The 27,032-nt window shown below is 45.8% G+C and overlaps 1 protein-coding gene across 2 annotated transcripts in view; it reads left to right on the top strand.

Moving 5' to 3' along the window:
- The window catches only part of ZDHHC7 (zDHHC palmitoyltransferase 7), a 358,756-nt gene that overhangs the window by 235,350 nt on the left and 96,374 nt on the right, over window positions 1-27,032 (top strand). For both annotated transcript variants that reach the window (XM_078670375.1, XM_078670374.1), the window contains one exon: window positions 9,822-9,946. In XM_078670375.1, coding sequence (XP_078526501.1) covers window positions 9,822-9,946 — 125 coding nt within the window. The remainder of the gene's footprint in view (window positions 1-9,821; window positions 9,947-27,032) is intronic.

Here is a 27,032-nt window from a genome sequence, read left to right on the forward strand (position 1 = left end):
TAAATGCTGTAAGTACTGACTGCACTACTGACAGTGGTTCCAGTATAAAAATGTGTACACACGTTTTCAAAGTTTAGCAATATAAGGCTATGTATAATACTCCCAGAATGTTCTCTGATTTGATGCAAATATTTGCTGAAGCCTGAAAGCAAGATTGATGATTCTTGTCTTTCAAAATAAAATGTTCATAAAAAAAATAAAAGCAGGAAAAAAAACATTTGGCTAAACTACTGTACATTTTCAGGTACCGTTTCTTTGCAGCATCATTTAGTAACATGTGTTGATGCATGCTAGTATTTCCCAAAAATATTCATAATGGAAAGTCAGTGTAACCAGTTTCAATAAGATTATGGGCAACAAAAAGAAACATGCATTGGCAAAGCTAGTAGGTCTGAAATTGGGTTTCAGCTCTTTAGTTTTGTCAATGTGCGAATTGTTTTTGCATTATTTTTGTAAAACCTTATTGGCGTGGGAGCTGCCGGACCCTCATCATTATAACACACATTGGCAAAAGCAAAAGTTGTTTTTGGTCTCAAGAAGCAAACACTACCACAGTAGTTTCTGGCACTGAATAAAACTACTTTGTGTGCCGATATGCTCCTTGTGAAAGATCAGAATGCTGTCACTCACAGTGGAGCCAGCTAATTCATAAAGAGAGAAAGACAGAAGTTTAATAAACGCAAAAGTTCAAGGTCTAAGCCAGATCAAATTAGGGGCCCAATTCGTAAAGAAAGTCTCAAAAGGCACCCATGGTATATGTCCTTGCATTAAGTGCAGCTATACGGCTTTAGTGAATGCCCAAGAATTTACAGAAGTGGACCAAGAAATAGTACCCGTAGAAAATATTTGTGAACTGCATTTTAGCATGAGCAAATGTGCATGTGTAGATTTGCTCATGAGAAAATCTGAGTGTTTGCAAGATTAGTCTCCCTCCAACCACTTTTCCCCCAACTCTGGAAGAAGTTTTACATCTGCCATTGTAAGCAGTACATTTCCCAAAAATGTCAGTATGGGAAAAGATTAGATAAAAGTTGTTGAAAACCCCTTAAAATATACAAGCTAGTAGGTTTGCACAGACTCAAAAAGGCATTCTAACCCTGGAACTATTGCTTACAATTACCCTCAGCCCCAGTATGTAGATCTGCGGAAATGGGGCAACATAAGGGGATTGCAAGTATTCAAACACTACTATGGTGTGAGCCCGGGCATAATCAGAGAGGCTATATCAGAGCTCTTATAGAAAAAGATTGCTGTCATAATTTGTTGCCGCACTACATGGCACCAAAGGGACAAGTGTTTTTTGTTACAGGACAAGTAGATTTATGAAGCAACCTGCCCCATGGACAAGTAGATATTTTATTAAATTCCACACCCATGCACCTTACCCATATGGTCATTTGATTCAGTGGATCTGATTAAATTAATTTGGGACTGACGAGAGCATAAGTAGTCAGTCAGAAATACTTTTATTTGATCTCGTTAAAGATCATAAAAGAGTGGAAGAAGTTAAATGATACAAACGTGTTAAAAAAAAAAGCAAAAATGCATAATTCGATAAATAAATGAGGGTTAAAAAGGTGCTAAGAAAATGAAAACACAATGATGTCATGACCTGGATAATCATCCATAGATAATACATTAGATAAAACTTTCATTTTAATATGAAAGTTTTAACAGTGAGTGGAGGTACTGTACACAAGGGGCCCAGAAATAATGTTGGTACAGGAGAAGAACAAGGGTCCAAGCAGTCTTTTTGGAACCGCTCCAGTTCATTCTTGTTTGTTGTCTAATTCTTTGGCTGCCATTTTCCAAAGCATAATGGCTTTGCAAGAAAGTTCTATGGAGTGGCCTACAAGACATTGTATGACTGCGGGTCTGCATGTCCGTAGCTGATTTTTTATCAGCAACTTGCGGAGGACCCTTTTCCGAATTTCTAGAAGTGTGGGGCATATGCATAGGAGATGTAAGAGGCTCTCTTCTCCTTGTCCACACAGCCGGCATTCTTTTGTTAACCATACTTGTTTCCATTTTGGGGTTAGGTCCTTCGTGGGGAATGACCTCAACCGTAACATAGTCAGATAATGCTTTTTGTGTTGTGAGAAGTGTTCTAACAAGTATGGTTGTGGTTTAAGCAACTGATAAGACCGAATCACTGCCCAAGCGTGCTTTTTCTTTGAGAATGCAGTTTTGTCCATTAGCTGTGAAATTTGTTTGGTTGCGCTGTTTACTGCCTTTTTGAAACCAGAGAAAGAAGTATTTGTGTGCCATGCCCCTTCGAGGTGTAAGTCCTTGAGTGAACCTTTTAGGACCGTGGCGATGGAATTATTTAGCCTCGCTTGCTTTTTGATTTCTTCCCAGCAGGAGTGGGCTAATGTGTTATCTTCTGCTTGCCTCATCCGCCAATAGTATTTCACAACCGCCCCTTGTCTGGCTGGTTTCTGGTTTTTTAGCCCGTATTCCAGTCGAATCTGGGCTTGAGAAATGTGCTGGGAAATTGAGAACAACCTCTTAAAAAAGCTTGATTGGGCTTGGTTAAGGGTGGCTGCGTCTATTGTATGCATTATTTCTGACCCGTATGATATGGTTGGTATGAATTTCGCTGCGATAACCTTCAGCACATGCCCTGTTGAGCAGCCTTTTAATTTCCTGTGTAAAATTTTGACAGCGTAGAGAAGTTGTTTTGCTTTCGTTCTCACTTGATTCAGCTGATGTTTGAAGTTAAGGTTTTGATTAAGTTGCAACCCTAGATATTTGTAGGATTCCACCTGGGTTATTGGTTTGTCACCCTGGTTCCAGATGAATTTGCCTTTTGACCCTTTTTTATGTTGGTTTGAGAAGCACAGCACCTTAGTTTTCTTGAGATTAATTGTTAATTGGGATACAGTGGTGTAGGCTCCTAATTGGGTCATTGATCATTGAAGGCCTATCGGTGTTTGTGATAGAAGGACGATATCATCTGCGTATAGAAGGCTAGTGATTAGTGTTTTGCCCAGTTTTGGGGGGTCGGTTTGGACTTGTTGAAGGTATTTCTCGAGGTCGGCGGTGTAGATGTTGAAGAGGCAAGGGGCCAGCACGCACCCCTGTTTCAGCCCATTTTTAGTTTGGGTCTTACTTGTTATGCTGCGCCCGTCTCCTTTTTTTATTTGGACCAATGTATCAGAGTAAAGGTTGATAATTGCCTCCAAAAGTTTTGTTGGTGCCCCCAAGCTTTGCATTTTAGCCCATAGCTTTGCCCTCTGTACTTTATCAAATGCTGCTTTAAGGTCAATAAAGCAGGCGTAGAGGGAGCGGGATTTGGCCATGGCTTGATTAGCTAGGAGTGTGACCACAGAGATGTTGGTGAGGGTGCCCATTCCAGGCCGGAATCCTGTTTGTTTGTTTGGCATCAAGTTTGTATAGCTCACCCAGTCTTCTAGATCTGTCAGCAGGTTTGAGGCGTAAATCTTGGCTTCAACATCGATGAGTGCGATCAATCTGTAGTTGGCAGGGTCTGAACGTGGAACAGATATATATATATATGGGATTTAGGATGCTTCCTCTCCAGGAGTCTGGAACCGTACCTGACGATAGTGCGTGTGTGAATAATGGAGTGAGGATGTCCGACCAGAATGTGGGGTCGTGCCGGAATAATGCATTAGGCAATCCGTTAGGTCCTGGAGCTCCCTCAGGCCTTAAGTTTTTTATGGTTTTAAGGACGCGATCTTAGGAAATCTGCAGAAGTGGTTCTGGCAGTTCACTCTTAGGTGTATCATAAGCTATTACTGCAATGGGGATTTCCTGATTTGTGGCTCCTGAGGGTAGGATGTCATTATATGTTTGCTCGATGTGTGCTTTCCAGGTGTCCTCCATTACGTCAGAGTTGAAATGCCTGTTCTTGCCGTTCGATAGCTGGTTAATTATATCCCAGAAGAGCTTAGAGTCTTTAAGGTTGCTGGCATGGAAGAGTTTTGCCCAGAGTTCTTCTCTGAAGGCTTTCTTGGCTACCTTGGAGTCTCTTTTGAGGTCTTTTCTTGATTTTGATATTAGTGAGAGAATGTCCTGAGTGGATTCTGGGCCTCGAGTTCGCAAATGCCTTAGATGTATATTCAATTGGTTTTTTTTGTTTCCTTAAACTATTGGTGAACCATCCTACCCCTTCTGGTCTGCCTGGTTTGCAGCCTTTTTTGGAGAATTCTTTATTTAGGTCTTGAGCAAAGATTTCCCAAGCCTTTATGAATGATGGGTTGACTTTAAAACTCTCCGAAAGGGTTATACATGTGGCCATGATGTCACCAATATTTTCCTTTTTCCAAATTAAACGTCTCAGATTGTAACATTTTGTGAGTTGGGACATCACTTTGTCTTTTGCTGGGTCGGCCGTTTTTAGGAGTAAAGTGAAGGTTTGAGGATGGTGGTCGCTTTCTGACCTATCTTTTATTTCAAAGTTAGTGATGTGTGGGAGAAGGTCTAGGTCTGTTAATGTATAATCAATGATGGAGCATGTTTTCTGCGTTACCCGGGTATATGCTGGGTGGCTCTCTGATGTCAGATGATCGTTCTTAATACAGGGAAGCGCATCTGTTACCGTGTGTATCACGTTGTTTGCTAGATGGAACGTGGCCTGTTGGACTATCTTTCCTAAGATTTTGTAATTTCATGTTAAAATCTCCTGATAAAATAATGTTGGAGTGTGGGTGAGCCAGTTTTAATGTATCCAATGTTGCTGCTAGGGTATCGATATTCAGTCTCTTTTGTTTGGATGATGGGTGTATGTATATATTCAGTATTAGTAAGCTGTAGAAGGTAGGGGCTGTTAATTTGATACATAGCATCCATGTTGTATCTAAATCTACTTCCGTGGCCTGCCAAGAGATGTGGGTCGAGACATAGATTGAAAGCCCCCCTTTAGCTCTTCCATATTTCGAGTCTTTCTGGGCCGGGTTAAGATATTCTTTGTATCCTACTATTGGTGAAGGATTTGTTTGCCATGTCTCTTGAAAGAGGATTAAATCGTATTGATTGAGGAATTCCATGAAGTCTGGATCTTCTAGTTTTGAGCTCAGGCCGTTTACGTTCCAAGAGCAAATATTACACCCGTGGTCTGTTGTTTTAGCTTTGGATGAGTTTGTTCATGCCGTACATTGGCGGGTTCCGGCTGGGTTCTGTTTCCTTTGCCCTGTGTGTTTTCCTGCTTCCGGATGAACGAAGGTTATGGTAATTTTCCTCCTCTCTTGATCTTTGCCAATACTTGGGCTTTGGTGTTCTGGGCCTTTCGCGCCTCTCAACAAGCTCTCTGATGACTTTAGTTGTTGAAGTGGGTTGGATAGCGGCTGAGAGTTGTTTTTTTTATTCTATACCCCATTTGGCAAATGAAACCTGCTGCTGCCAGATTTGCTCTGTGATGGAATTATCAGTAAAGCTTACTATAGTGATTTCTCGACCAGATGGGTCGGGATTTGGACTAAATTCAACGCTTTCAAGATTGCCCGTCTCGATATGACGCAGGGACGGGAGTGCTTTGAGCAGTTTTAATATTACGCTTCTATTAAGGATATCATGGGTTCCCCTCGATTCGAAATGAGGGATGAAATGCAGCTTGTTGTTGTAGAAGTTATTGCTGTCGGAGGAGACCAGCTCGGTGTGATGGCTTTTTTAAAGTTCTTTTTCCTCTGAGGGTTGTCCCGCGGTGGTTGGGCGAAGATTCTGAGTGTTGCATGCAGTGTTTAGAGGAGGTATATCATTGTTCATTGCAGTGGTTGGAACACTGCTTTCCCTGTGGATCCTGTATGTTTTGTCGGCGGTACTGCCGTCCTTGCTGTCTCCTTCATTGGGCCAAATTGCGTAATTTAAGCTGGTTTTAACGGATTCTATTGTGTTGCGTCTGGTAGTTTTTTTTAGGGTTTGAGTGGACTCAGATGTTATATGCCGATTCACTTCCCTTTCTGCGGGTTTGAATATGCTGTATAGGTTTGCTGGCTGCGAATGTTCCGTTTTTGGTTGCTTTTGAATTGTTGAGGTGGTAAGCTTATTGGTGGGTGGGGTTGTGTCGACCACAAGGCTTGCTTTCTCAGTGTTTGTTATTGATGTGTCGTCTTCACTTTGGGTAACATTTAGCTCCGTTGTGGTACCAGTTACGTTTGGTGCATGTCTTGTTTGTTTTCCCTTTCTAGACATTCTTAGTCGTTTCCTCTGCCGCTTCGATAGTGGAGCTTTAGTATTTGCTTCTTTTGCAAGTGGCTCGTTGCGATGATCAACTGATGGACTGATCGAGACCACTATATTTTCCGAAACGGTTTTCAATTGTAATGTTTTTGTGCTTTCGGGTGTTGGAGCACTGTTAAGCCCCCCTGCTTTTACATTGTGCTCTTTTGGGGAACTTGGATAAACCTGATCCATTTCCTGCTGGGTTTCTTTGAATTTCTTAGTTGGTGGATTAGTCTGTGCTGAGGTGTCCCTGGCGACCCCCAGTAGTTCGGACATTAAGTTTGGAACTACGGCTAGTTGATCTATTATTTGCGTGCAGTGGCTTGTTAGGTAGCTTGTTTCTCGATCTTGCTGCACCCGCTCTATCATTTCATTAAGGTTTTGCAGCTTTTGTCCCACCCCCTCAACGTAGGTAGCTAGGATGGTTAACAGGCCAACTTGGGTATCTAACTTGTCTGCGTGATAAGTCGTGGCTTTACCGATGGTGTCCAAAGTGTTTAACAAATGGGGCCAGACTGCTGAGGGTGGTGAGCTGGCTGCCTGTACCGATGAAGGTGTATGCTCTAGAGGCAAGAAGTCCAGAGAGACTGGAATTTCGTATGCCTTCTCTCTATTTTGCGACTGCGGCACCGTGGGAGAATTTTCGAGATGTTTTAAACTAAGAAATGAGTCATCATGTTGCCTTGAGGGCAGTGATTTTCTACTACTTTGATGGACAGAATCCGGTAGATAATGCTTGTTGGTTTTTGCTGTGACAGGGTCGTCTGTGAGTAGGGCCGGCGACAGCATGTGTATAGTTCCGAAAGGGCTTAGAATGCCCGTGCTTATCTGATGTGTTGAGATGGCTTCTTTGTTACCGTAAAGACCGTTGTGGCTCGGTAACAGTTGTTGTTGCCCTTTCGACTGTGGTTCTAAGATAAGCGGCTGATGGTGTATTTCTGCTTCTATGGCATTGACTTTGTGGGTGTGACCACCTTCTGAAAGGGGTATGATTTTTGGAATTTGGGGGCCATGGGCTTCGCCTTTTGATGTGTGATCCAGATCTGGTCCTGTTACCCAAAGTTCTGCTTTTTCATTGATGCAACTCTTGATGCACTTATCGTGGGGGATATTCGTATCGGCTTCACTTAGGCCGTCAATGGTGTCAATGCTGAGACTGGTATCTTGAAAATATTTAAGTTGTTTAGGGTCGTCGCATTCCTGGTTGTTTATAGCTGTTTTTGTTTTTGTGGCCACTTTTAGGAAGTAGGTGATCAATGCCCGTTTGCTGCTATTTGGGCATGAGTAATGCCTTGTGGGTGACGATGGTATGCCCTTCTTGCCGCCTTCATTAGTGACAGGCGGGGCTGTCTCAGCCACTTTTTTGCTGACAGTTGATTTTGCGCTTGCGAATCCGGAGAAAACTGCGATGCCCTGTGTTACGACTTCCGTCGCATACTGCTTGTCGCTGTTTGTTTGCCTCGGCTCTGTAAGTGACATTCCTTTCTGCGCGGTTCCTGATGCTGTGCTGTTGTCCTCCATGACCGACGCCTTGGTGACCTCCGTTTCTATTTCCGATTCCATCTCCCTTGCTTTTTTAGGTTTTTTGGGGTTAGATGGTGATTTTTTCTCTTTTAACTCATCCCCCCTAGTTCTTCCGGACCTCATGATTGGGTTGTTGCCCGCCCGCCTTGCGACTTGGTGCTGTGGCAAAGATTTATTTATTTTTTGCCTTTTTTTTTTTTTATTGCTTAAGGCGAGGCTATGGATTTTTTTTTTTTTGAAGAGGGTCGTTGTTATGATTAATTTTTTTGGCGGATTATTAAAAATTGTGTTCTCTGTTTTGTTTGTTTTCTGTTTGTTGGTTTATCTTTGTTTGTTTGTTTTTATTTTTCTGTCAATTCGCCCTCCTTTTTTGACAAAACCGCATTCACCAACCAGGAGTGTTAGGCTCCTGTTCCTGTTCCTGCCTGTGCTTAGCCTGTGGGTAGGGAGGGAGGACGTCCACCGGGGAAACAGCTAGAGAGCAGGGGAGCGGGGAGCGGAGCCGTCAGTTGTTCGGCGTTCTCCCACTCGCGTCCTCCTGCTTCTGTTCTCCCCCAACTCCCCGACACCCCCAACTCTCCCCCAACTCCACGCTACTGCCGGACAGTTACAGGCAGTTGCCGAGGGAGGTTATGGAGACGTGGCGTACCTTCATGCAGTCCTCTCGCAGTCCACCGTCAATGCTGGAACCGCTGGAGCCGCCGAACCGGGGCCACCAAGGTCCACCAAAGTCCAAGGAGTGGAAGTGTCTGGGTGGTACAGCGGTGAATCGGGAACCGGGTGGCGGGTAGGGCTGACTCGTGAATCGCTGCCGGACCGAGCTAGAGCACGCCCCTGCTGTCGGCGGACGTTCGTGCTCAGCTCTCTCCGCCTCACCTCACCTCATCTCAGCCTCCGACCGGCGTTTCTCTATTTCGCCGGTGTCGCCCGCTGCCTGCAGATTGCTGCCTGGCTCAAGCTGCTGTGAGCTCCGAGCTCCGATGATTACTCATAGAGCATAGAGCATAAGTAGGAGGGAAAGGCCAAGAGCAGTAGAGGACCTGGGTATAGTATTTCTATGTTCAGCAGCTCTAAAGTTTTTTGCAAAAGTAAATTTGTCCAGGTTTAGTTTGTTGATTATTTTAAATATGTTTATGATTTGAAGGTTATTTTTCTGTTTTGGTTTTTAATTAATTTCCCCAGTATTTCACCTTTGAGACTTTGAGTAGTTGTAACCAGATTTTTTTGTGTATCAAACTTTTCTGAGGCTCCTATCCAATTTGACGTTGAGGTGTGCAGATGTGTGCAAAAAACGTGCTGTTTTCTGACCGTGCATTGCAAGATCATGGGTGAACTTATTTAGATTGACTGATATTTTTAGATCGAAAGTGTAATTAGTTTGAAGTCACTTGTTTGATATTGTATTTTACTTAAACTCGCTCTCTTGGTAAAATTGAGGGAATCCCTGCGCCCCTCATAAACTCTGCGCAAAACGGAACCCATTCCCAAACCTATTCTTCTCATTTGACTTTAAACTCTCACCTTTCTTTACCACTAGGTAACTTGATTTTTTTTTTATTATTACAAGCATTACTTTTTAGCTATTTTTTTTAAAATTAATTACATAGTCAATCTAATTATTTTTCTAAAATAGTTCAAATAAATTGATTTAAAAAGATTCATTTGAAGTAGTTGTATTTGCAAAAAATTTAATTCAAACTTATTGTTAGAATTTTTTTTAACATTTTCTAATTTTTCACATTTAGATCGTCCAGAGAGTGCAGCCAGCGATTGCTAAACTCAATATTTCTCGCAGAAACTTAAAACAAACTCGTGCAAACGTGTTATCAGTGATGGGGTGTATTTGTTTAGCCATTGGAAGCTATTGCATTATTTAAAACTGGCATTGCTCTAAGTGCTGCGTGCCACAAATCCACTCATTAAGTGGTGAACAATAATACCCATCCCCTTATTTCCTTTGTAGTTGGACAATGGTTTCCATATATTGAAGTAGCAGCTTTACTGCCTATAGAATACTGATTGTACCAACTCATTAAGCAAGTTCATATATTGTACATGGGGACTTTATAGCGTTGATTCTTGTTATAATTTTTTTTAATTTGCTGTCATTGTAGGGGGCAGTGCCCAAAGGAAATGCTACTAAGGAGTACATGGAAAGCTTACAGTTGAAACCGGGAGAAGTTATCTACAAATGTCCTAAATGTTGTAGTATCAAGCCGGAACGTGCACACCACTGCAGGTAACCAATTGCTGAGTATTTTTAACTATCCGCTGTTGAAGTACATTTGGAAGATGCTTCCTTTTGAGTGATGAATATACTGGTTGGATGTAATGGAGATTATCCACTAACAATTAATGGTACTAGAGTATTTGGCACTCTTGGATGTCTTTTCGAATTAACCATTGTGGCAGAGACAGAACACTTACCAGGGAAATACATTTAGGTCAGATCAATTTTCAACAGGATTAATGCTCTAGTAAAGTCAAATATCATATTTGTTAGTTGGAGGAGTCACTTGAAATCAGTATTCTATGTGTTTTTTTCAAGTACCCATTACATCTTTTACTAAACTCCTTAAATGGAATGGTCTCAATTTGTATCTGGCAGAGCTACTTCTGGTGTTATTTTCTGAGAGGACACTTGACAATTAGTTACTTGTATATAGTCATTTGAAGAGAGTATAAAAACACCCGCTGTTGCACAAAATGGATCCTTTGCACTCAATGCAGAGCCATGATCGCACTCCTTTGCCAAATTAATGTATGGGCATTGCAGAGCCTGTTGTGCTCAGGAAGGACACACTAAACAGTCTTTTCAGTTCTGTAGCTTGGTCCTCTCTTTATCATATACCACAGCATTATGCAACTAAGCATTTCATCAGTTGACAGGAACTTCCAAACAATGTATGCAATACGTTCTGGTTTACAGTTCCAATTGCATTAATGTCTGTCCTATTTAGATGGCATAAACACCTTTTAATTGAACCTTAAATAATCTAACAAGCTTATATAATTTAGGACTCAGTATGTCTGATAAGGGTGTTGAAAACATATAATCATTAGCAGATATGATGTTAGTAAACAATACAATTATATTAAACAACAAAAAAAATGCATACTTATTTCTAGAATACTGCTGTGAACAAAATGGAAATTGCGTAGATGAGTTAATCATGGATGCGATACCCCATTAACAATTCTCCATCGTCACCAGGTCGCGTCATGTGGGTTTATCCATGACTCTGCCTTCCCCAGATGTGATTGCATCAAAGATCATAAGGCGTCAACTGGTACTCTGGCATTAGTTCCTGTTTTTACATTCATCGGTTTGAGACCAGACCTTTCGATGCTTCACCAATGAAAATCCTCAGATTTTGAAGACAGCCTCTTGAGATTGGTCAGTTCAAGGAATGCCACAGGTGCCTTAAGAAGATATCTTTGGCAGACCTACTCAGCATCTAAATATTTGGTGTTTTGGATAAGAACCCACCCACTTGGCCTGTGACTCCTGGTGGCTGATGCACCAGAAATCATCAGAGTGGGAAGCCAAGCTGTTTGAGGTCAAGGACTACAGGGAATCATTCCTCTTCAGGTTCATACCCTGACGTGGACCGATCTATCAAATGATCTTCACACAAAAAGCACAAAAAATGGCATGAAGAAAAAATGATCTTCCTTGAGGAAGTACTCTTGCTCTAAGGACCGTTTGTAGTCCCTATGACCAGTTTCTCCTCGCATTCCAGCATTGAAGAAGATAAAGTTGGAATTCCTCACTCCATCAGACAATGTCATGCAGGTTAAGGCCTTTTCTCCATGTTAGAGCAGCCCCTACACATAAATGTGTTGGAGCTATGGGGTGGTCTGTCTTTCTTTGAAATCTTTCCTCCCTTTCTTCTCAGCGAGTGAAATTGAAGTTGTGCTAGAAAACACCACCACTGTTCATTATAACAAAAGAAAGTGCTGTGTAGGTTCAAGGACTCTACTTTGGGAGGTCTGATTGTGGCAGTTTGCCCAGCAACAGGGCATTTTCTCAGTAGTCAGACATAGATGACTCCTATGGTGTGAATTCAGGGTTGCTCCGAGTCTCCTGTCGATGTATAATCATGAGCGGGATCTTCATCTGAAGGTGACAGAATTCATTTTTTCCATATTGGTGTATGCATATGTGGATTTTTAGTCCATGACCCAGTACAGGAATTGTTGTCAGTTTTATAACATACACACTCCGTGAATGGTCCCGAGAGGTGACCTACGTTTCGGATTCTCACCAATTCTTCTGTCAAAGTGCCTGGAACCATTAAGCACATATGTAAAGTCAGCACTCCCACCCACTATGATGCTGCTTTCCTTTAAGGATCAGGGTTCCATTGATGATGTCCTTATACTCCCGAAACCATGAATGGAGGACCTGTCTTTCCCAGCAAGATGCTCAATGACTTGCACACTTCCTGCTGACATCTGGTGTGACCTTCAACTCATGAGCCTGAATCCCACAGAGGCCGTTTCAGCCGTTGATATTTCCAGTGTTGATTAAATTAATCTTTTCAAACTCATTTAAAAGGTAGTGGAGAGGTGTAAATGTCTCTCAATCTGGTTATCATGCATTTAATTTCTGTGCTGTGTTTAATCACTGGTAGCAAATACTGTAAATATTGAGGAAAATAGTCACCTTTCACCACCAGTTAAAAGCTTGCGGTAGAAAGAGGTCGGAAAGTGCAAATGGGAAACTCAATACCACAGGTTATTCTCCACTTTTTTCATAAGAATTTCTATACATTGGTACTACCCACTAGAATTGTTATATCATTATTAGTTGGTTACGGTAGTTTTAGAATTTTCAATTTACAAATTTAGATTGGGGTTTTAAAGTGCTCTATTTTTCTGCTAAATCGTTTTTATCGGTATTCCAGCAAGATAGCAAAACAAGTCATTAACAAGAACAACCCCATCTGCTGCCACACCACCTCCAATGGCCCCTTTTGCCATAATCTCCGTTACATATGTTTGCATAAATTGTATGCTCATGGGGCTTTCTCCCAACATCTTCCCTGCACAGTACATACAGCTGATCAAATATGGCAGACATGAGATTGCATTACATGAATAGTTGTAAGGCCCAAGGCTTAGGTCAAGTGAAATGTTGATGGTCTATACTGGATAGGTATTGCATCCGTGAGAACCACATGGCTGCAAATTCTGTGTGGGTCAAGTAGTGCAATCATTTTTCAAAAGCTAAGACCACCACAGCTATCCAAACTGCTGCAGCATATTTGACCTGATAGTATTGTTCTAGTAGGTAGCTATTTGTGTTACAGTTTCTACCAGTAGGTGCCACAGGAGCATTATGTGTTTAGAGTTGATAAAATCATTGTTCCGCCTGGAGGCCCAATAATACTACTCCAGAAAGGAGGATGGCTTTTCACTTGAAGAACAGGACACTCTAGTAAAGGAGACCCTGTCATGATGCTGTCCACGAGATCAACCCTAGCGGAGATAAGCATACCACTTTGAAGTCGAACACGTGGATGAGGGTCTTGAGTGCAGTTCTCCATATACCTCCTAAGTATCTTTCATTTTTTTCTCTGTTCCATGGTTTACATTTCCTGATTGTGTAGTTAGATGTTTCACCCGGTTGTGTTTGCCCAACTGTCAGTATTTGTTCTGGTACTCTGGGTCCACATTGACTTCAGGACCCCTAGATCTGGCTGGAGGCCATGCCTTAATTTGCCAGAGTCTAGAGTCTACCATCTATGTAGGTTTTTGTTAGCTGCTTATCCGATCTCTCATCCCCTTTTCAGATTGCTGTGGGGAGGGTTTCAGATCTCCCAGCTTGCAACTCACTCTGCCGCAATGGTCAGTTGCTGGGTTATTCGTCTGGCTGATCGGTTGATTCTTAGATTCTAGATGCTCCTCAGCACAGAAGTATGGTCGCAAAAGGTACTTAGCTTCCACCCTGGAACATATCGCTGTAATTTCTCCTTCCTACATAAACATGAGGAGGAAAGGGTGACCCCACTGCTACTTGATTTGTTCTGTTTTTTAAATGATCAGTCACTGGTTTTAAGTCCCATGTCTTCTACAGGGGGTCAGTGAACAAATCTTGAAAGATTTTGAACTTAATGCCCTTTACCATGAGATCTCCTCTCTTACAAGTAGCTGCTGTGATCTGTTCCTTGGGAGCCTAGCGGTGATTTGTTGAAAGTTGGGCTGAAACCGTCAACATTATCGGCGCCCTCTTGCTCTCCTTAAACCTTTTGTGCGCGTAAAACAGCCGCCATTTTGGGCACCATGGCTTCCCTGCTCTCGCCGAGAGCCAGCGCGCCTCTCTCTCCCTCCTAGCTTCGCTGACAACCCCCCCCCCTGCCTGCACCTGCCGCGAATCATAAAACCCCTCTTCGGCGCTGCTCTGCCCCAGGCCCTCGTCCTGTTCCCAGCGCAACACCTCCCTTCTTCCCATTTATGATCCCCAGCCCTTTGATGCAAACCCCTTTTCCCCGTGTGCCCGTTTGTCTTCCCCGTTCCCAGGCCGACACCCAGCTCTGCCGATACCAATCCTTGCCCCTCCCCGTACAATAGAAAGTTTCCCCCCCAGCAGGGGATCCCCGGGTTGATCAAAGCCCCCCCGCCCTACGAGATCCGATCGAACCCCACACACTCCGTGAATCGGCGGAATATCCAGCTGCGCGATGATCATCACCTGTTGTGAACGGGGCAGGGACTTCCACTGTAACCTTGCGTGGGAACGGGCTGGGAAGGGGGATTCTGAGGATGTCTTTCCGTACATCAAAGTATCGACGAGAATGTGTTACATGCAATAAAGAGATAAACTTGTGTATAAGAGGCCAGGCCTCAGGGATGCAGTTAGAGCACCTCAGAACGATACCTTCTGTCCGTTTCGTTGTGTTCTCCTCCGGAGAGAATAAAAACCTTGTTTCCTGCCTTCCAGTCTCCAGCGCCTGCCTCTTCAATAGTTTAACTTCTTTGTGGGTTCAAGAGGCGACACCGCCGGGCAATACTTAAGGATCTTATATTCTGGTTGGTAGTGCCCCCCTTATTTTCAACAATTGGCGACCCAAGCGTGGGGCCCATCAGCGACCCATGGATCCAGTGGGAGAGGTCCTGACGACAAAGTGAACGACTGCAACGATCGGGAACGCGTCTGTCCGATAGACCCTCGTCTGACAGCCGATCATCCGAACTTCACTGGTTCCGAACAGACCTCTCTCGAGTGATCTACGGTCCTGACTGGGAACCATCAGGAGTGCCGCGAGGATAACGGAGAAGAGAGGACGATCGGGCGCTGGATTCGGAAGACAAGAAACTGTCCATGCGGTCCGGGTAAGGTCGTGTAATCACGACAAGTTGCGAAATGATTGCTTGATTGCTTGTTTGTTTAAAAATACTAGTATTGCTCTCTTTTATTTATTTGGAGATTCACTGTCTGCAAACGGAGAAACAACGGGCTCTCTCTTTTGCAAGCAGTGGAGGATAGGTAGGGCAGCAGCCGTGCTTATTTTTTTCTCCCCCACTCAATAATCACTTGAAACTGAACTGTTGTTCGCAAAACTATTGTTTCCTGGAGATTCCCTGTCTGCAAACAGGGAAGAGACCACCCTTTTTGCAGACAGTGAAAAGGGTAGGTAACGCAGATCTTTGCGGACCTACTCATTCTCCCCATTGTTATTTATTGGTCTTTTGTTATTTTGATCCATGAGGTATTCACTGCCTGCAAACAACGTAGAATAGAAATATTCTGTCCAGTCTTTGCACCTAGTGATAAGATAGGCAGTGCTGACTTTTTAGTCCCTCGTTACGAGCCGTCATGTCTGTCTTCTCCCCACTGATTAGTAGCCTGTTTAGCCCGGACCGCCTATTAGAGATGGACCATCCAGCCCCACTGGAAGGCACCCCTAATAAGGACATGTTCATGAAGCATGGATTGACCGCTATAGCCTATAGTAAACTATGGCATAAATATACAAAAAAGGGTCAAGAAAGTCAATGGCCCCTGATAGGATCCTTCGACGATGATAAAATAAAAACGCTAGAAACTGCCCTGGGTAAAAACAAGACAACACCTACTATGCTTGACAGCTTCGGCATGTGGCGAAAAGAAACTGAACAACGTAAAAAGAAAACTGAGAGTAGGTTGGAAAAAGAGCTGCGAAAAGCAGCCCACCTAGCTGCTCAGAAACTAGAAAAAGAGATAAAGGAAAGAGAGAAAGCTAAACAGAAACTAGAAATGGAAACGCCAAGCCAGTGTCCGGTTAGAACCCCCTCCATGCTCTACCCTGATTTACCCTCGAAACAACGAGCCAATGAGGACCTGCTGTTAGGTCCTCCTATCATCTACATGCCCCCTCCATATGCCCCTTCTCAACCCTTGGCGCAGCACGCGCCACCCCCAGGTACAAACGAAGGTACCGCCACAGCGTCGGCCCCAATGGCCTCTGTGCCAGCCGAACCCCTTGTATTAAAACCCGCATCAACAACAACGTTAGACGACCATGAGACTCGAGGGGCTGGCCCTGCAAGAACAAACAGACTAGACAAAGATGAGCGAGCTGGGATCGACAAAATAGCAAGGACACTGGTAGAAAGAAAGGATGATGAAGAGTACATCACAGATATGTTCAGCTCGTATACAGGGAGTCACAGACGACACTTTACCGTACGACTGTGTTATCATGTCTTGAATGCATACGAGGACCGATATCGAGGCAAAGGTCCCGAGAGCCTAAGGACTCTGTACCGGAAGGTCGATATCGGGGATGAGGGCGAGTGTGATGTGTCGGACCTCCTTACGCGCACGCTTGAGGTTTTCCGCCACCTCACTGAACGAAAGCCGGGAGCTAAATCCGCAGCCTCCGTAGTGACCGAACCACCAACCGAGCAATCTAACACCATGATGCCGATACGTGAGGCTGCCCCTTACTGGGTTCCTCCTTGGGGTACAGGGACTCACGATGATGCAAACAACCAAGATGCGAAGGGAAGGGTAGTGTACAACTGGGTCTACCAGCCATGGGACCGGCAAGAGATACTGACATTCCGGAAATCTCTACCCGACCTACGTAAAAACCCCACTGCCTTCTATACTGAATTGGGTACAGCCCTGGGCTCAACGATTATGACCCTGGCTGACATCGACTTGTTCTTCGGGTTATGTCTACCAGCTGATGTGTGGAAGCAAATCCGGAAAGTCGACCACCTTGAGCTGTTTGGACATACCTGGTCACAACTCGATGACCTGGACAAACAACGGGGACCAGGACAAAAGCCGTTGAAATCCATTCTAGACCTCCCAGATAAAATCGTAGAGAAATTAAAAACCCTAATCCCAGAAAAGAAAGTGGACTGGTCGATAGTAACAGCCTGTCGCCAAAAACCCCAGGAGGATGTATCGGAATACTTCTCCCGGTTTGAAACGGTGTTCTCCGATTACAGCGGCCAGGACATGACCACTGCAACCGGACACCATCTGTTTGTCCAGAATTATGTTAAGGGCCTATCATCGGAAATCTCCCAGAAACTACAGGCCAGCGAGAGTAGTTGGGCAGCCTCCAAACCTACAGCGATTCTCCAAATGGCCCAATATTATGAGCATCAGAAAAATGAAAACGATAGGGCGACAGAGAAAAAGAAGAAGGACTTAAAAGAGAGGGTGATGATTGCCAAACTGCAAGGGGTGACTATAGGACGAGACCAATACCGGGGAAACTACCAGACAAACGTCCCTAAGACTACATTTCCCCAGGACCGCACTCTGACTTCCTACAGTGGACGCACAGACCTTAGAGAAGACCAGTGCGCTTTCTGCAAAGGGACTGGCCATTGGAAATCCCAGTGCCCAGTTCTTCTGGAAATGATCAGAAACAAAGACCCCAGGGATGTAGCAAACGGACCGAGACCAAAGGGACAACAACGAGGGCCCCCAAATGACGCGACTAATGACAGATCAAGCAGACCAAATACGTTCGATCGACCCAGGCAGAACCAATATCAACAATCTGACTATGACGACACTCACACCTTCGCATAGGACAGCCAAGGGCGAGGGAGGGATCCAGTCGAGCTCTATGTTGACCAGCAGGGCCCTTATGTCACTGCTAAGGTCCTGGGTACCAAGTCTCCATTTCTGGTAGACACTGGCGCAACACGTAGTGCGTTATCTAAACGACTGATTCCAAGGGCACCCTTGTCTGGCTCACTCATAACATCGACAGGTTTCGATGGAACGCCCTCCACCAACCCTTTGTCTGCCCCGATTCTCTTTGACGTAGAAAACAACACCACCGACACCACGTTCTTGCTTTCCTCCAATAGCCCTGACGCCATCATGGGACTTGACTTACTGAAACACTTCCGAGCGACGATCAGGTGTTCTCAAGATGGAGTTCGAGTGTTTCTTTACGACAACCCCGTTCTGCTTAGACATTGCTCCCCCCGACACATGTTTTCCATCACCGACGTTGACGCGTCCCTGCTTGACACTCTACCTCCGTATCTGTGGGCCAAAGCGGATTCGGACGTAGGGCGTATGTTAATTGACCCAGTGCACATTACTGTCCGACCAGACGCAACACTCCCAAAACTCCCACAATATCGGATATCGCCAGAGGGCGAGAAGGCATTGGTAATGATTATCCAGTCACTGATAGACGCAGGAGTGGTAGAGGAAGTGGTTAGCAACGTTTGCAACAGCCCTATCTTGCCCATTATCAAGAAGCAGGGAGAGGGAGATGAGAAAGCATACCGTTTCATCATCGACCTCCGAGAGATCAACAAAGTGGTGGTACCCCAGTACCCTGTGGTCTCAGACATCACCACCATCCTGACCTTGATTCCATCCACTGCCACCACCTTTTCCGTCATCGACCTCAAGAACGCATTCTTCTCCATCCCCATCCATCCAGACAGCCGATATCTCTTCGGCTTTACCCTAAAAGCCCGCTCATATAGGTTTTGCCGAGCGCCTCAAGGCTACACGGAAAGCCCTAGCATCTACAGCCAGGCCCTCAAAAGACAACTAGACCAAGTCCAGTTACCCGACGGAGTGGTGTTGGTACAATATGTCGATGACATCCTCTTGGCAGCCGACACCACCCCTCTAGCGGTTACCGCCACCATTCAACTCTTGCACTTCCTTGCGGAAAATGGCCACAAGGTCTCCAAGAAGAAGTTGCAATTCTGCCTACCCCAGGTCACTTACCTAGGCCACCTTTTGTCCAAAGATGGAAGAAAACTCACCCCTGATCGAATCCAAACCATTCTAGATACCCCTGTCCCTAAGACCCAGAAGCAGGTTCGCTCCCTATTAGGCCTCACCTCCTTCTGCCGACAATGGTTACCAAACTTCAGCCTCGTTGTAAAGCCACTGCTTTCTCTGCTAAACAAAGACGTCCCTTCCCCACTCCCTTGGACTCCTGAGTGTCAAACTTCCTTCACAGAACTGCGAGATGCCCTTTGCTCAGCCCCTGTCCTGGGTACCCCTGATTACAAAAAGCCCTTCTCCCTTTACACTCACGAAAGGGAGGGGTGCGCTTTATCTGTCCTGACCCAGGCCATCGGCCCTAGGCAACGACCGTGCGCTTACTTCTCTGCCACTCTTGACCCTGTCGCCAGAGCCTTGCCTGCCTGCCTTCGAGCTGTAGCTGCTGCTGCAGTCTCTATCCGACAGAGTGAGGGGATTGTACTCTCGAATTCCCTCACGGTACTGGTACCCCATGCAGTCGACACCCTCCTGAACCAAACCAAGACGCAACATCTGACGAGTGCACGACTGACTGGATACGAACTGACCTTGCTTGCCCCCCATATCACCCTGAAAAGATGCACCACACTGAACCCAGCAACTCTGTTACCCTTGCCAGAGAACGATCCCAATGTGCACCCCGTACATGACTGCGTGACTCTTACGGACGAACAGACCAGGAGTAGGGTCGATCTCAGAGACACAGCTTTCCCTGACCCCGACGGGGAGTTGTGGGTGGACGGTTCTTGCATCAAACTCTCCGATGGTACCACTTCCGCTGCCTATGCAGTCACCACGGCTCGAACTGTAGTAGAAACAGCCCGCATCACCCAGCGATCTGCCCAGGCAGCGGAACTGATTGCTTTGACGCGAGCCTGCATCCTGGCAACAGGAACCACAGCGAATATTTACACCGACAGCCAGTATGCCTTCGGGGTGGTTCACCATTTTGGGCTCCTCTGGAGGGAGAGAGGATACTTGACCTCACACGGCACACCCATTTTGCACGGGGATTTAGTCTCCGCCTTAATCGAAGCTGTCCTCCTCCCCAACAAACTTGCCGTTATCAAATGCCAGGCACACAAGAAAGTGACAGACATTATTGGACAGGGAAATGCACTAGCCGACATCACCGCCCGAACGACAGCTGAAAATAGAACGACAACACATATGTACGTGACCAGGTCACAAGCAGAAAACTGGACTGACGCCAAGGACACAATTAGAGACATACAAACGGCTAGCACACAACACGAATTGACTGAATGGACACGGGTGGGATTGAAAGACGATGAAGGCTGCTGGCGGACAAAAGACACGAACAGATGGTTGCTACCTGATTCGTACTTGATTCCCATATTAACCATGGCACACTCCCCTGCCCACATAGGATCAGCCCCCATGATCGAACTTGTCTCCAGGGTTTGGCACAATGACAAGATCCCAGATTCCGCCAAACGCCTGGTCCAACAATGCTTAATATGCCTGCAACACAACCCCGGGAAAGGAACTGTAGTACCCCGGGGGGGATTTGGGGTCCCAAACCACCCATTTGAAGTCCTGCAGATGGACTACATCCAGCTAGACAGATGCCAAGGCCTGAAATATGTACTCGTCGTGGTGTGCGCATTTAGCAAGTGGGTGGAAGCATATCCAACCCGTGACAACACCGCTATGGCCACTGCAAAGGTTCTGTTAAAGGAGTTTTTCCCCCGTTATGGCCTCTGTCGTGTTTTATGGAGTGATAATGGCCCCCACTTTGTAGCCAAAGTTATCCAGCTCATCCTAAATGGGCTGGGTATTAAACAGAGATTCCACGCAGTCTTCCACCCTCAATCTGCTGGGCTTGTCGAACGACACAATGCCACACTAAAGCTTAAACTGGCCAAAATAGTGGCTACGACGGGCCTGAAATGGCCAGACGCCCTCCCATTGGCATTGCTATCGATGCGCTCTACCCCCACCCGACATCACTTAACCCCTTATGAAGTTGTCTTCGGTCGACCCATGAGCGTCTGGTCTGCCCCGAAACCAACTTCCATTCATGACGTTCCGGACGTCCTAATGTCTGATTATCTGTACAAATTGACTGAAACTTTGTCTGTCCTTCATCAGCAGGTGCAGCAGGCCATCCCCGATGCTTCCAGGGGTCCGGGTCACGCCATCCAGCCGGGGGACTTCGTGCTGATCCGAAATTTTCAGCGATCAAAGAGTTTGGAACCCCGGTGGACGGGCCCCTGGCAAGTGCTGATCACCACTCGGACCGCACTTCGAGTGGAGGGGAAGAAACACTGGCTGCACGCTCATCACTGCAAAAAGGTCTCTCCAGCCCTGGCCACGACAGACACCGTCAACACCCAAGAAGAGCTCCTGAACCAGGACCGACCATCGTTGAACTGCTACCCTGATACTGAGACACTTGAACTTTCAAAACATCCTGACCCCACTGTGCCATCTCGAGAAGGGTATTTCCTGCGTCGAAAGGAGGGAGCTTCGGCTAAGTAGGCCACGGACTAGGTTAAAGGATCTCAGAACGGTGACCCAAACTACCAAGGGTTACCTGGAGAGAAGCTAAAACTAAGTCTGTGGTTCTGCCCACTACCGAGCACCTTGAAGACGAAGATGATGGAAGCGCCAGATAAGAAGATGATGGAAGCGCCAAATAAGAAGCCGACGGAGACAGCAGGAAATACCCACTACAGAAATCCGAGAACAGACAGACTCCATAGCTCAAAGACAATTGCACTCTTCATCGTAATCCTCCTCTGTTTTCTCCTCATGACTACGCTCTGGATTATGGAAGAACACGCACCTGCTCACGAAACATTCCTAACCACTGCTCAGCCTACCACCATGAAGGAACATTATCTAATTTCGCTCTCTCCTCAACTAAGAGAGAGGCGAAAGGAGTTTTGGAACAACTCTTTCGTGCAGCTACTTCACCAGCACAATCTTGCCACCAACACCACCAACTGCTGGATCTGTGGGTTGCTACCCCATGCCACTGGACATTCAATACCATTCATCCCTTCACCCTTCTCTGTCCACGGCTCCTGCCTTGCCTGGCTGATCCTCCTGCAAGAGAGCTATACGGGCAATGCCACCTCCAGCAGAACTGCAGCACATTCTTCTCATGGGGCCGGGCGAAACAAGACAAAGACACACTTCTGCCCGCTGACCCCCAGCGACTCGATCCAAATGGACATCCCGGCTAAAGAACGAATCGAAATGCAGGTGTTCAACAATCCAACCAGACCCACCTTCTCCTATCTGCGGAAACGAACGGCTGCCACTCTGACTGTGGCCCTGTCGGTCATCAACGTCACAGGCCACATGTGTGTAGAAGGACTTGGGACACAGCTGGTGGGTCGCAGCGCTTGCCGCTTTACCAGCACTCTGGATTCCACGGATCCACCGTCCTTTGTGTCATCCCCAAACATGTATTTCATCTGCGGCACGAAGGCCTACACCTGGCTCCCCAAAGGCTGGGGGGGCACTTGCTACATCTCCTTCGTCCTTCCTCCAACTTATGTGGCCCCAGCGAATCACCACAGGCAAAAACGAGCCAAAGACGTTGAGCAAGCCGACTCAACAGGGGCGCAGTTCCTCGATGCTATGAAAGGACTCGTCCCCCTCTGGGGCCCGATGGCAAACAGCCGTGCCATCCGACATTTGACTCAGGCAGTCGAGACAACCATGAACATCACAGCGGGCATCTTTGCCAACAACACTACCGAGCTCCAAGCGGTCCGTTTGGTGGCTCTTCAGAACCGCCTCGTTCTAGATGTGGTTCTGGCGGACCGTGGAGGAGCATGCCGCATTATTGGGTCCAGCTGTTGTACATACATACCGGACAACTCACCCTCAGTGTACAAAGCCATCGAACATCTTCACAGACTCTCTTCGGAAGTTCACCAAGAGCAAGAAGAATGGTCGCTTGGTGGTTGGTTCTGGGACACCGTCAAAAGCTGGGGCTGGAGACTGCTCACCATTATCCTGATTCCCGTAGTTGTAATATGTGGCCTATGCTTAGGAATTCAATGTCTGCCACCTATGTGTTCTTTATGTGCGAGTTGTATTTTTCCCAAAACTGTGGACATTGGAAGCGAACATATGAGAGCATTGTATGATACCGAAGTTAGGAATTTGATGAAAATTGACATTGAGTAAAGCAAGGTGGCTAGATATGTTGAAAAGGGGGGACTGTTTAAAGTTGGGCTGAAACCGTCAACATTATCGGCGCCCTCTTGCTCTCCTTAAACCTTTTGTGCGCGTAAAACAGCCGCCATTTTGGGCACCATGGCTTCCCTGCTCTCGCCGAGAGCCAGCGCGCCTCTCTCTCCCTCCTAGCTTCGCTGACAACCCCCCCCCTGCCTGCACCTGCCGCGAATCATAAAACCCCTCTTCGGCGCTGCTCTGCCCCAGGCCCTCGTCCTGTTCCCAGCGCAACACCTCCCTTCTTCCCATTTATGATCCCCGGCCCTTTGATGCAAACCCCTTTTCCCCGTGTGCCCGTTTGTCTTCCCCGTTCCCAGGCCGACACCCAGCTCTGCCGATACCAATCCTTGCCCCTCCCCGTACAATAGAAAGTTTCCCCCCCAGCAGGGGATCCCCGGGTTGATCAAAGCCCCCCCGCCCTACGAGATCCGATCGAACCCCACACACTCCGTGAATCGGCGGAATATCCAGCTGCGCGATGATCATCACCTGTTGTGAACGGGGCAGGGACTTCCACTGTAACCTTGCGTGGGAACGGGCTGGGAAGGGGGATTCTGAGGATGTCTTTCCGTACATCAAAGTATCGATGAGAATGTGTTACATGCAATAAAGAGATAAACTTGTGTATAAGAGGCCAGGCCTCAGGGATGCAGTTAGAGCACCTCAGAACGATACCTTCTGTCCGTTTCGTTGTGTTCTCCTCCGGAGAGAATAAAAACCTTGTTTCCTGCCTTCCAGTCTCCAGCGCCTGCCTCTTCAATAGTTTAACTTCTTTGTGGGTTCAAGAGGCGACACCGCCGGGCAATACTTAAGGATCTTATATTCTGGTTGGTAGTGCCCTCCTTATTTTCAACAGATTCCTTGTGACGACTTCATATTGGGGCTTTTTGGAGGCTTGTGTGGGTTTTGCGGCAGACTCACCCAATGTGTTCTATCTAATTCAGTATGCTCAGGGGGTGTCAGTGCCCCGCAGGTCCTTAAAGAGCAAGAGAATGAAGGCTTCCATCGTTTTCTGGTGGTTGCCGGTCATGGATAAAGGCCCTCCCTGAATTCTGACATTGAGGACTTAGAAAAAAGATCCTCCTGCAACAAAGTCTCTCTGGCATATTGCTGTTGAAGCAGTAATAGCTCTTCCTTAATATGCCTGTGCTTCTTTTCCCTCATGTCTTATTCTCTTCCAGTGAGAAAATACATTCTCAAACCTCATGGACATCATGTCTGTTAGTTCTCAGTTACTAATCGCAAGCAGCCCCTCCAAATCCTCCTTGAGGCCCTCAAACAAAGATTCTAGATATTTCCTTGTCATAGGCCCTTCTCCTGTGTTTGAATCTTCCATTTTACGTTTGCTGGTTTGGGAGGAACCCTGTTTAGTCTTGTGGCTTCTCTTCATCTGCTTTAGGTGGGAGGTTTTGGGCACAATTTGTCCTTGAGGTTATTCTCCGTCTTTCTCTCTACTGTGGTCATTGCTGTTGCTTGAACTGTTAATTAGGTTTTGGCCTGCAATGTGGGGGAGCAGGCTTAGAGCAGGGCTTGCAATAAATTAGCAGGACCAAGTAGCAAATACTCTGTTCAGAGGTGTATTTATGTGTGGGAGGATAGGTTAGATTTCTTCAGAGGTCAAAGGGATCTCCATACACCAAGAATCCCGCTGCCTCCTCGCACATCACACTGAATTTCCTGGCGTGTTCCCACTCCTAGCATTGGCAGTGGGCAATCTCATGGAGGCAGTATCTCTACTGCTCTTTTTCAGCCCTTCGCCTGCAATGTTACTTGAGGTCAGGAGAGGGACAAACCATGTGCAAAGGGGATCTCCATTCTTGATCCCCCCCTTATTTTTCTGAGGCTGGCAACCTCACTCTCTTTCTTCCCCTGTCTGCTGCCACCTTCACCAGATCGATTGAGTCCGTCTCTCTCTGGTCTCACTGCGAGGGATGCTCTATATGCAACAGCAGTCTAGACCCACCAACTCTCTACATTTGAGGCTGTAGTTGCTAGGTCTGTGGGCCCCAAAATACTTCCCAGGACCTCATGTTCTGACGGTATGAGGAGGGATATATGCCACTTGAGCTTACCTCTGTCCCCGTTGAAGGCAGTGCTATATTTTTTACCGGTCTCTGTTCTCTTCGCACTGGGGTCAGTCTGCCTTCTTTAATCTATCTCTGCACGGTCAGGAACGAATACTATTCATCTGCTAGGCCTCAGCGTCTCCCTGATCCTCTTGAGTAATCTCCATCAACGTTGAGTGTGCTCCAGTCTTCAGTGGGCCCAGCAAATAGGGAAGATAGCAAACTCAGGACCCGTGGCATGTAGAAACGGAGCTCTGTCTTGGTCTGCGCCACCATCTTAGCTCCCCCCAAGTGCTCTATTTATCTAGAGATCCTCAGGTAAAAAAAAAACATAGTACTGTTTCTCCACATGGATAGGGTGCTCATTACTAGTTTCTAAAAAGTTTCCATATTTCGCAGGCTTTAGTCTTCAGTTCTTTTTTTAAACAGTCTACCACTTGCACTAAAGGAGGGCCAGTACACCTACATTTCAAATCATTGAACTAAAACATATGTTGGCTTGGCAAGAAAAATTGACACTGTATCTCTAAATGGATTACTCTTTGTTCCTAAGAAAATTTTTAACTACTTACAAGATTCCTTCTAGATGCCTAGATGTCAATGTAGCAGGTTGTCATGATGTCTCTCCTCCAAGTCTTTCAATACTTTAGTATTCAGGGCACTAGATACACTGATAGCCACCTTCAACCCCCAACCAATTCATTAACTATGCTTCTCAAATCCAGGGTTATCCTTAAGTCAGTAGCTGACGGAAGGCTCCGTCATCCACCCCTCGGTGTATATATAGGAAATGCTACTACAGCAAGCACCACATACATAGACTACAACAACAAGGCATTGATTTAAGCAACGAGAATGTTTCAGCCACAGATAACCAAAACTAATTACTGAGGCAAAGACCCCATACCACACTAGCTCCATCAACCAACACTACAGAAAGAGCAACATTTTCTATAAAACAATTAAACATTATGCCAACCAGTCCCACAACTGTTCCTTTCAGAGACAGATGTACAGCTTTCATAGAATTGTTCCCAAACAAGAGTATTACAATCAAGCAGATAAAACAGAACCATCCTACTTAAACTCTACTTAGCCAGTTAGCTGTCTATCTGAACTTCTTTTGCTAGTCTCCTGATAGACAATCTGACCAACCACCACCCCCTGCTACGAAGGCCCCTTCCTTTGACAATATAATCTCTGTATCCAATAATCATTAGCTTTCCTCCTCATCGCCTCTCACACAGGACCCCTTAAGAAATGCCATAAAGATTGGCTCAATCAGCCGATTGCTGTTTATGTTCCAGTCTGGTATAAGCTGTGATAGAAAATGGCCAAACAAAGGCATTTTGTGCGAACCATTTCTGAAACTTGAGAACAGGCTTGCTATTTTCTGTCTTGGCTACAGCTAGCCTAGCTCCTAGAAACAGCATAAGGCTTTGAGGAGTATAGAACTGAATAACAATAAAAGGTTTTCTTGTACTTTTCATCATATATAATATGCTTTGCTGCCTTGCTTTTCATATTCTCTATGATTACCATTCACATTTTATGCATTAGGTTAGGATTTGAAAATAGAGGTTTTGAAATACATGTTCTGTTTCTTAGAGCTGTTGTGAGTGTGTTATTCATCAAATGAAAGAGGGGTTTGAGTTCCACTATGTCCCTGAACTCATGTTGTTGGTCTGATCATTACCAGGAAACCCTTGTTATACAGTATTGCTCATGGGGTTGTGCACAGTTTCTAGTCCAACTGGATTTCTAATTCATATTGGCATATTGACTAA

This window comes from Lissotriton helveticus, chromosome 12 (assembly GCF_964261635.1).
Source record: "Lissotriton helveticus chromosome 12, aLisHel1.1, whole genome shotgun sequence".
Classification (NCBI taxonomy): Eukaryota; Metazoa; Chordata; class Amphibia; order Caudata; family Salamandridae; genus Lissotriton; species Lissotriton helveticus.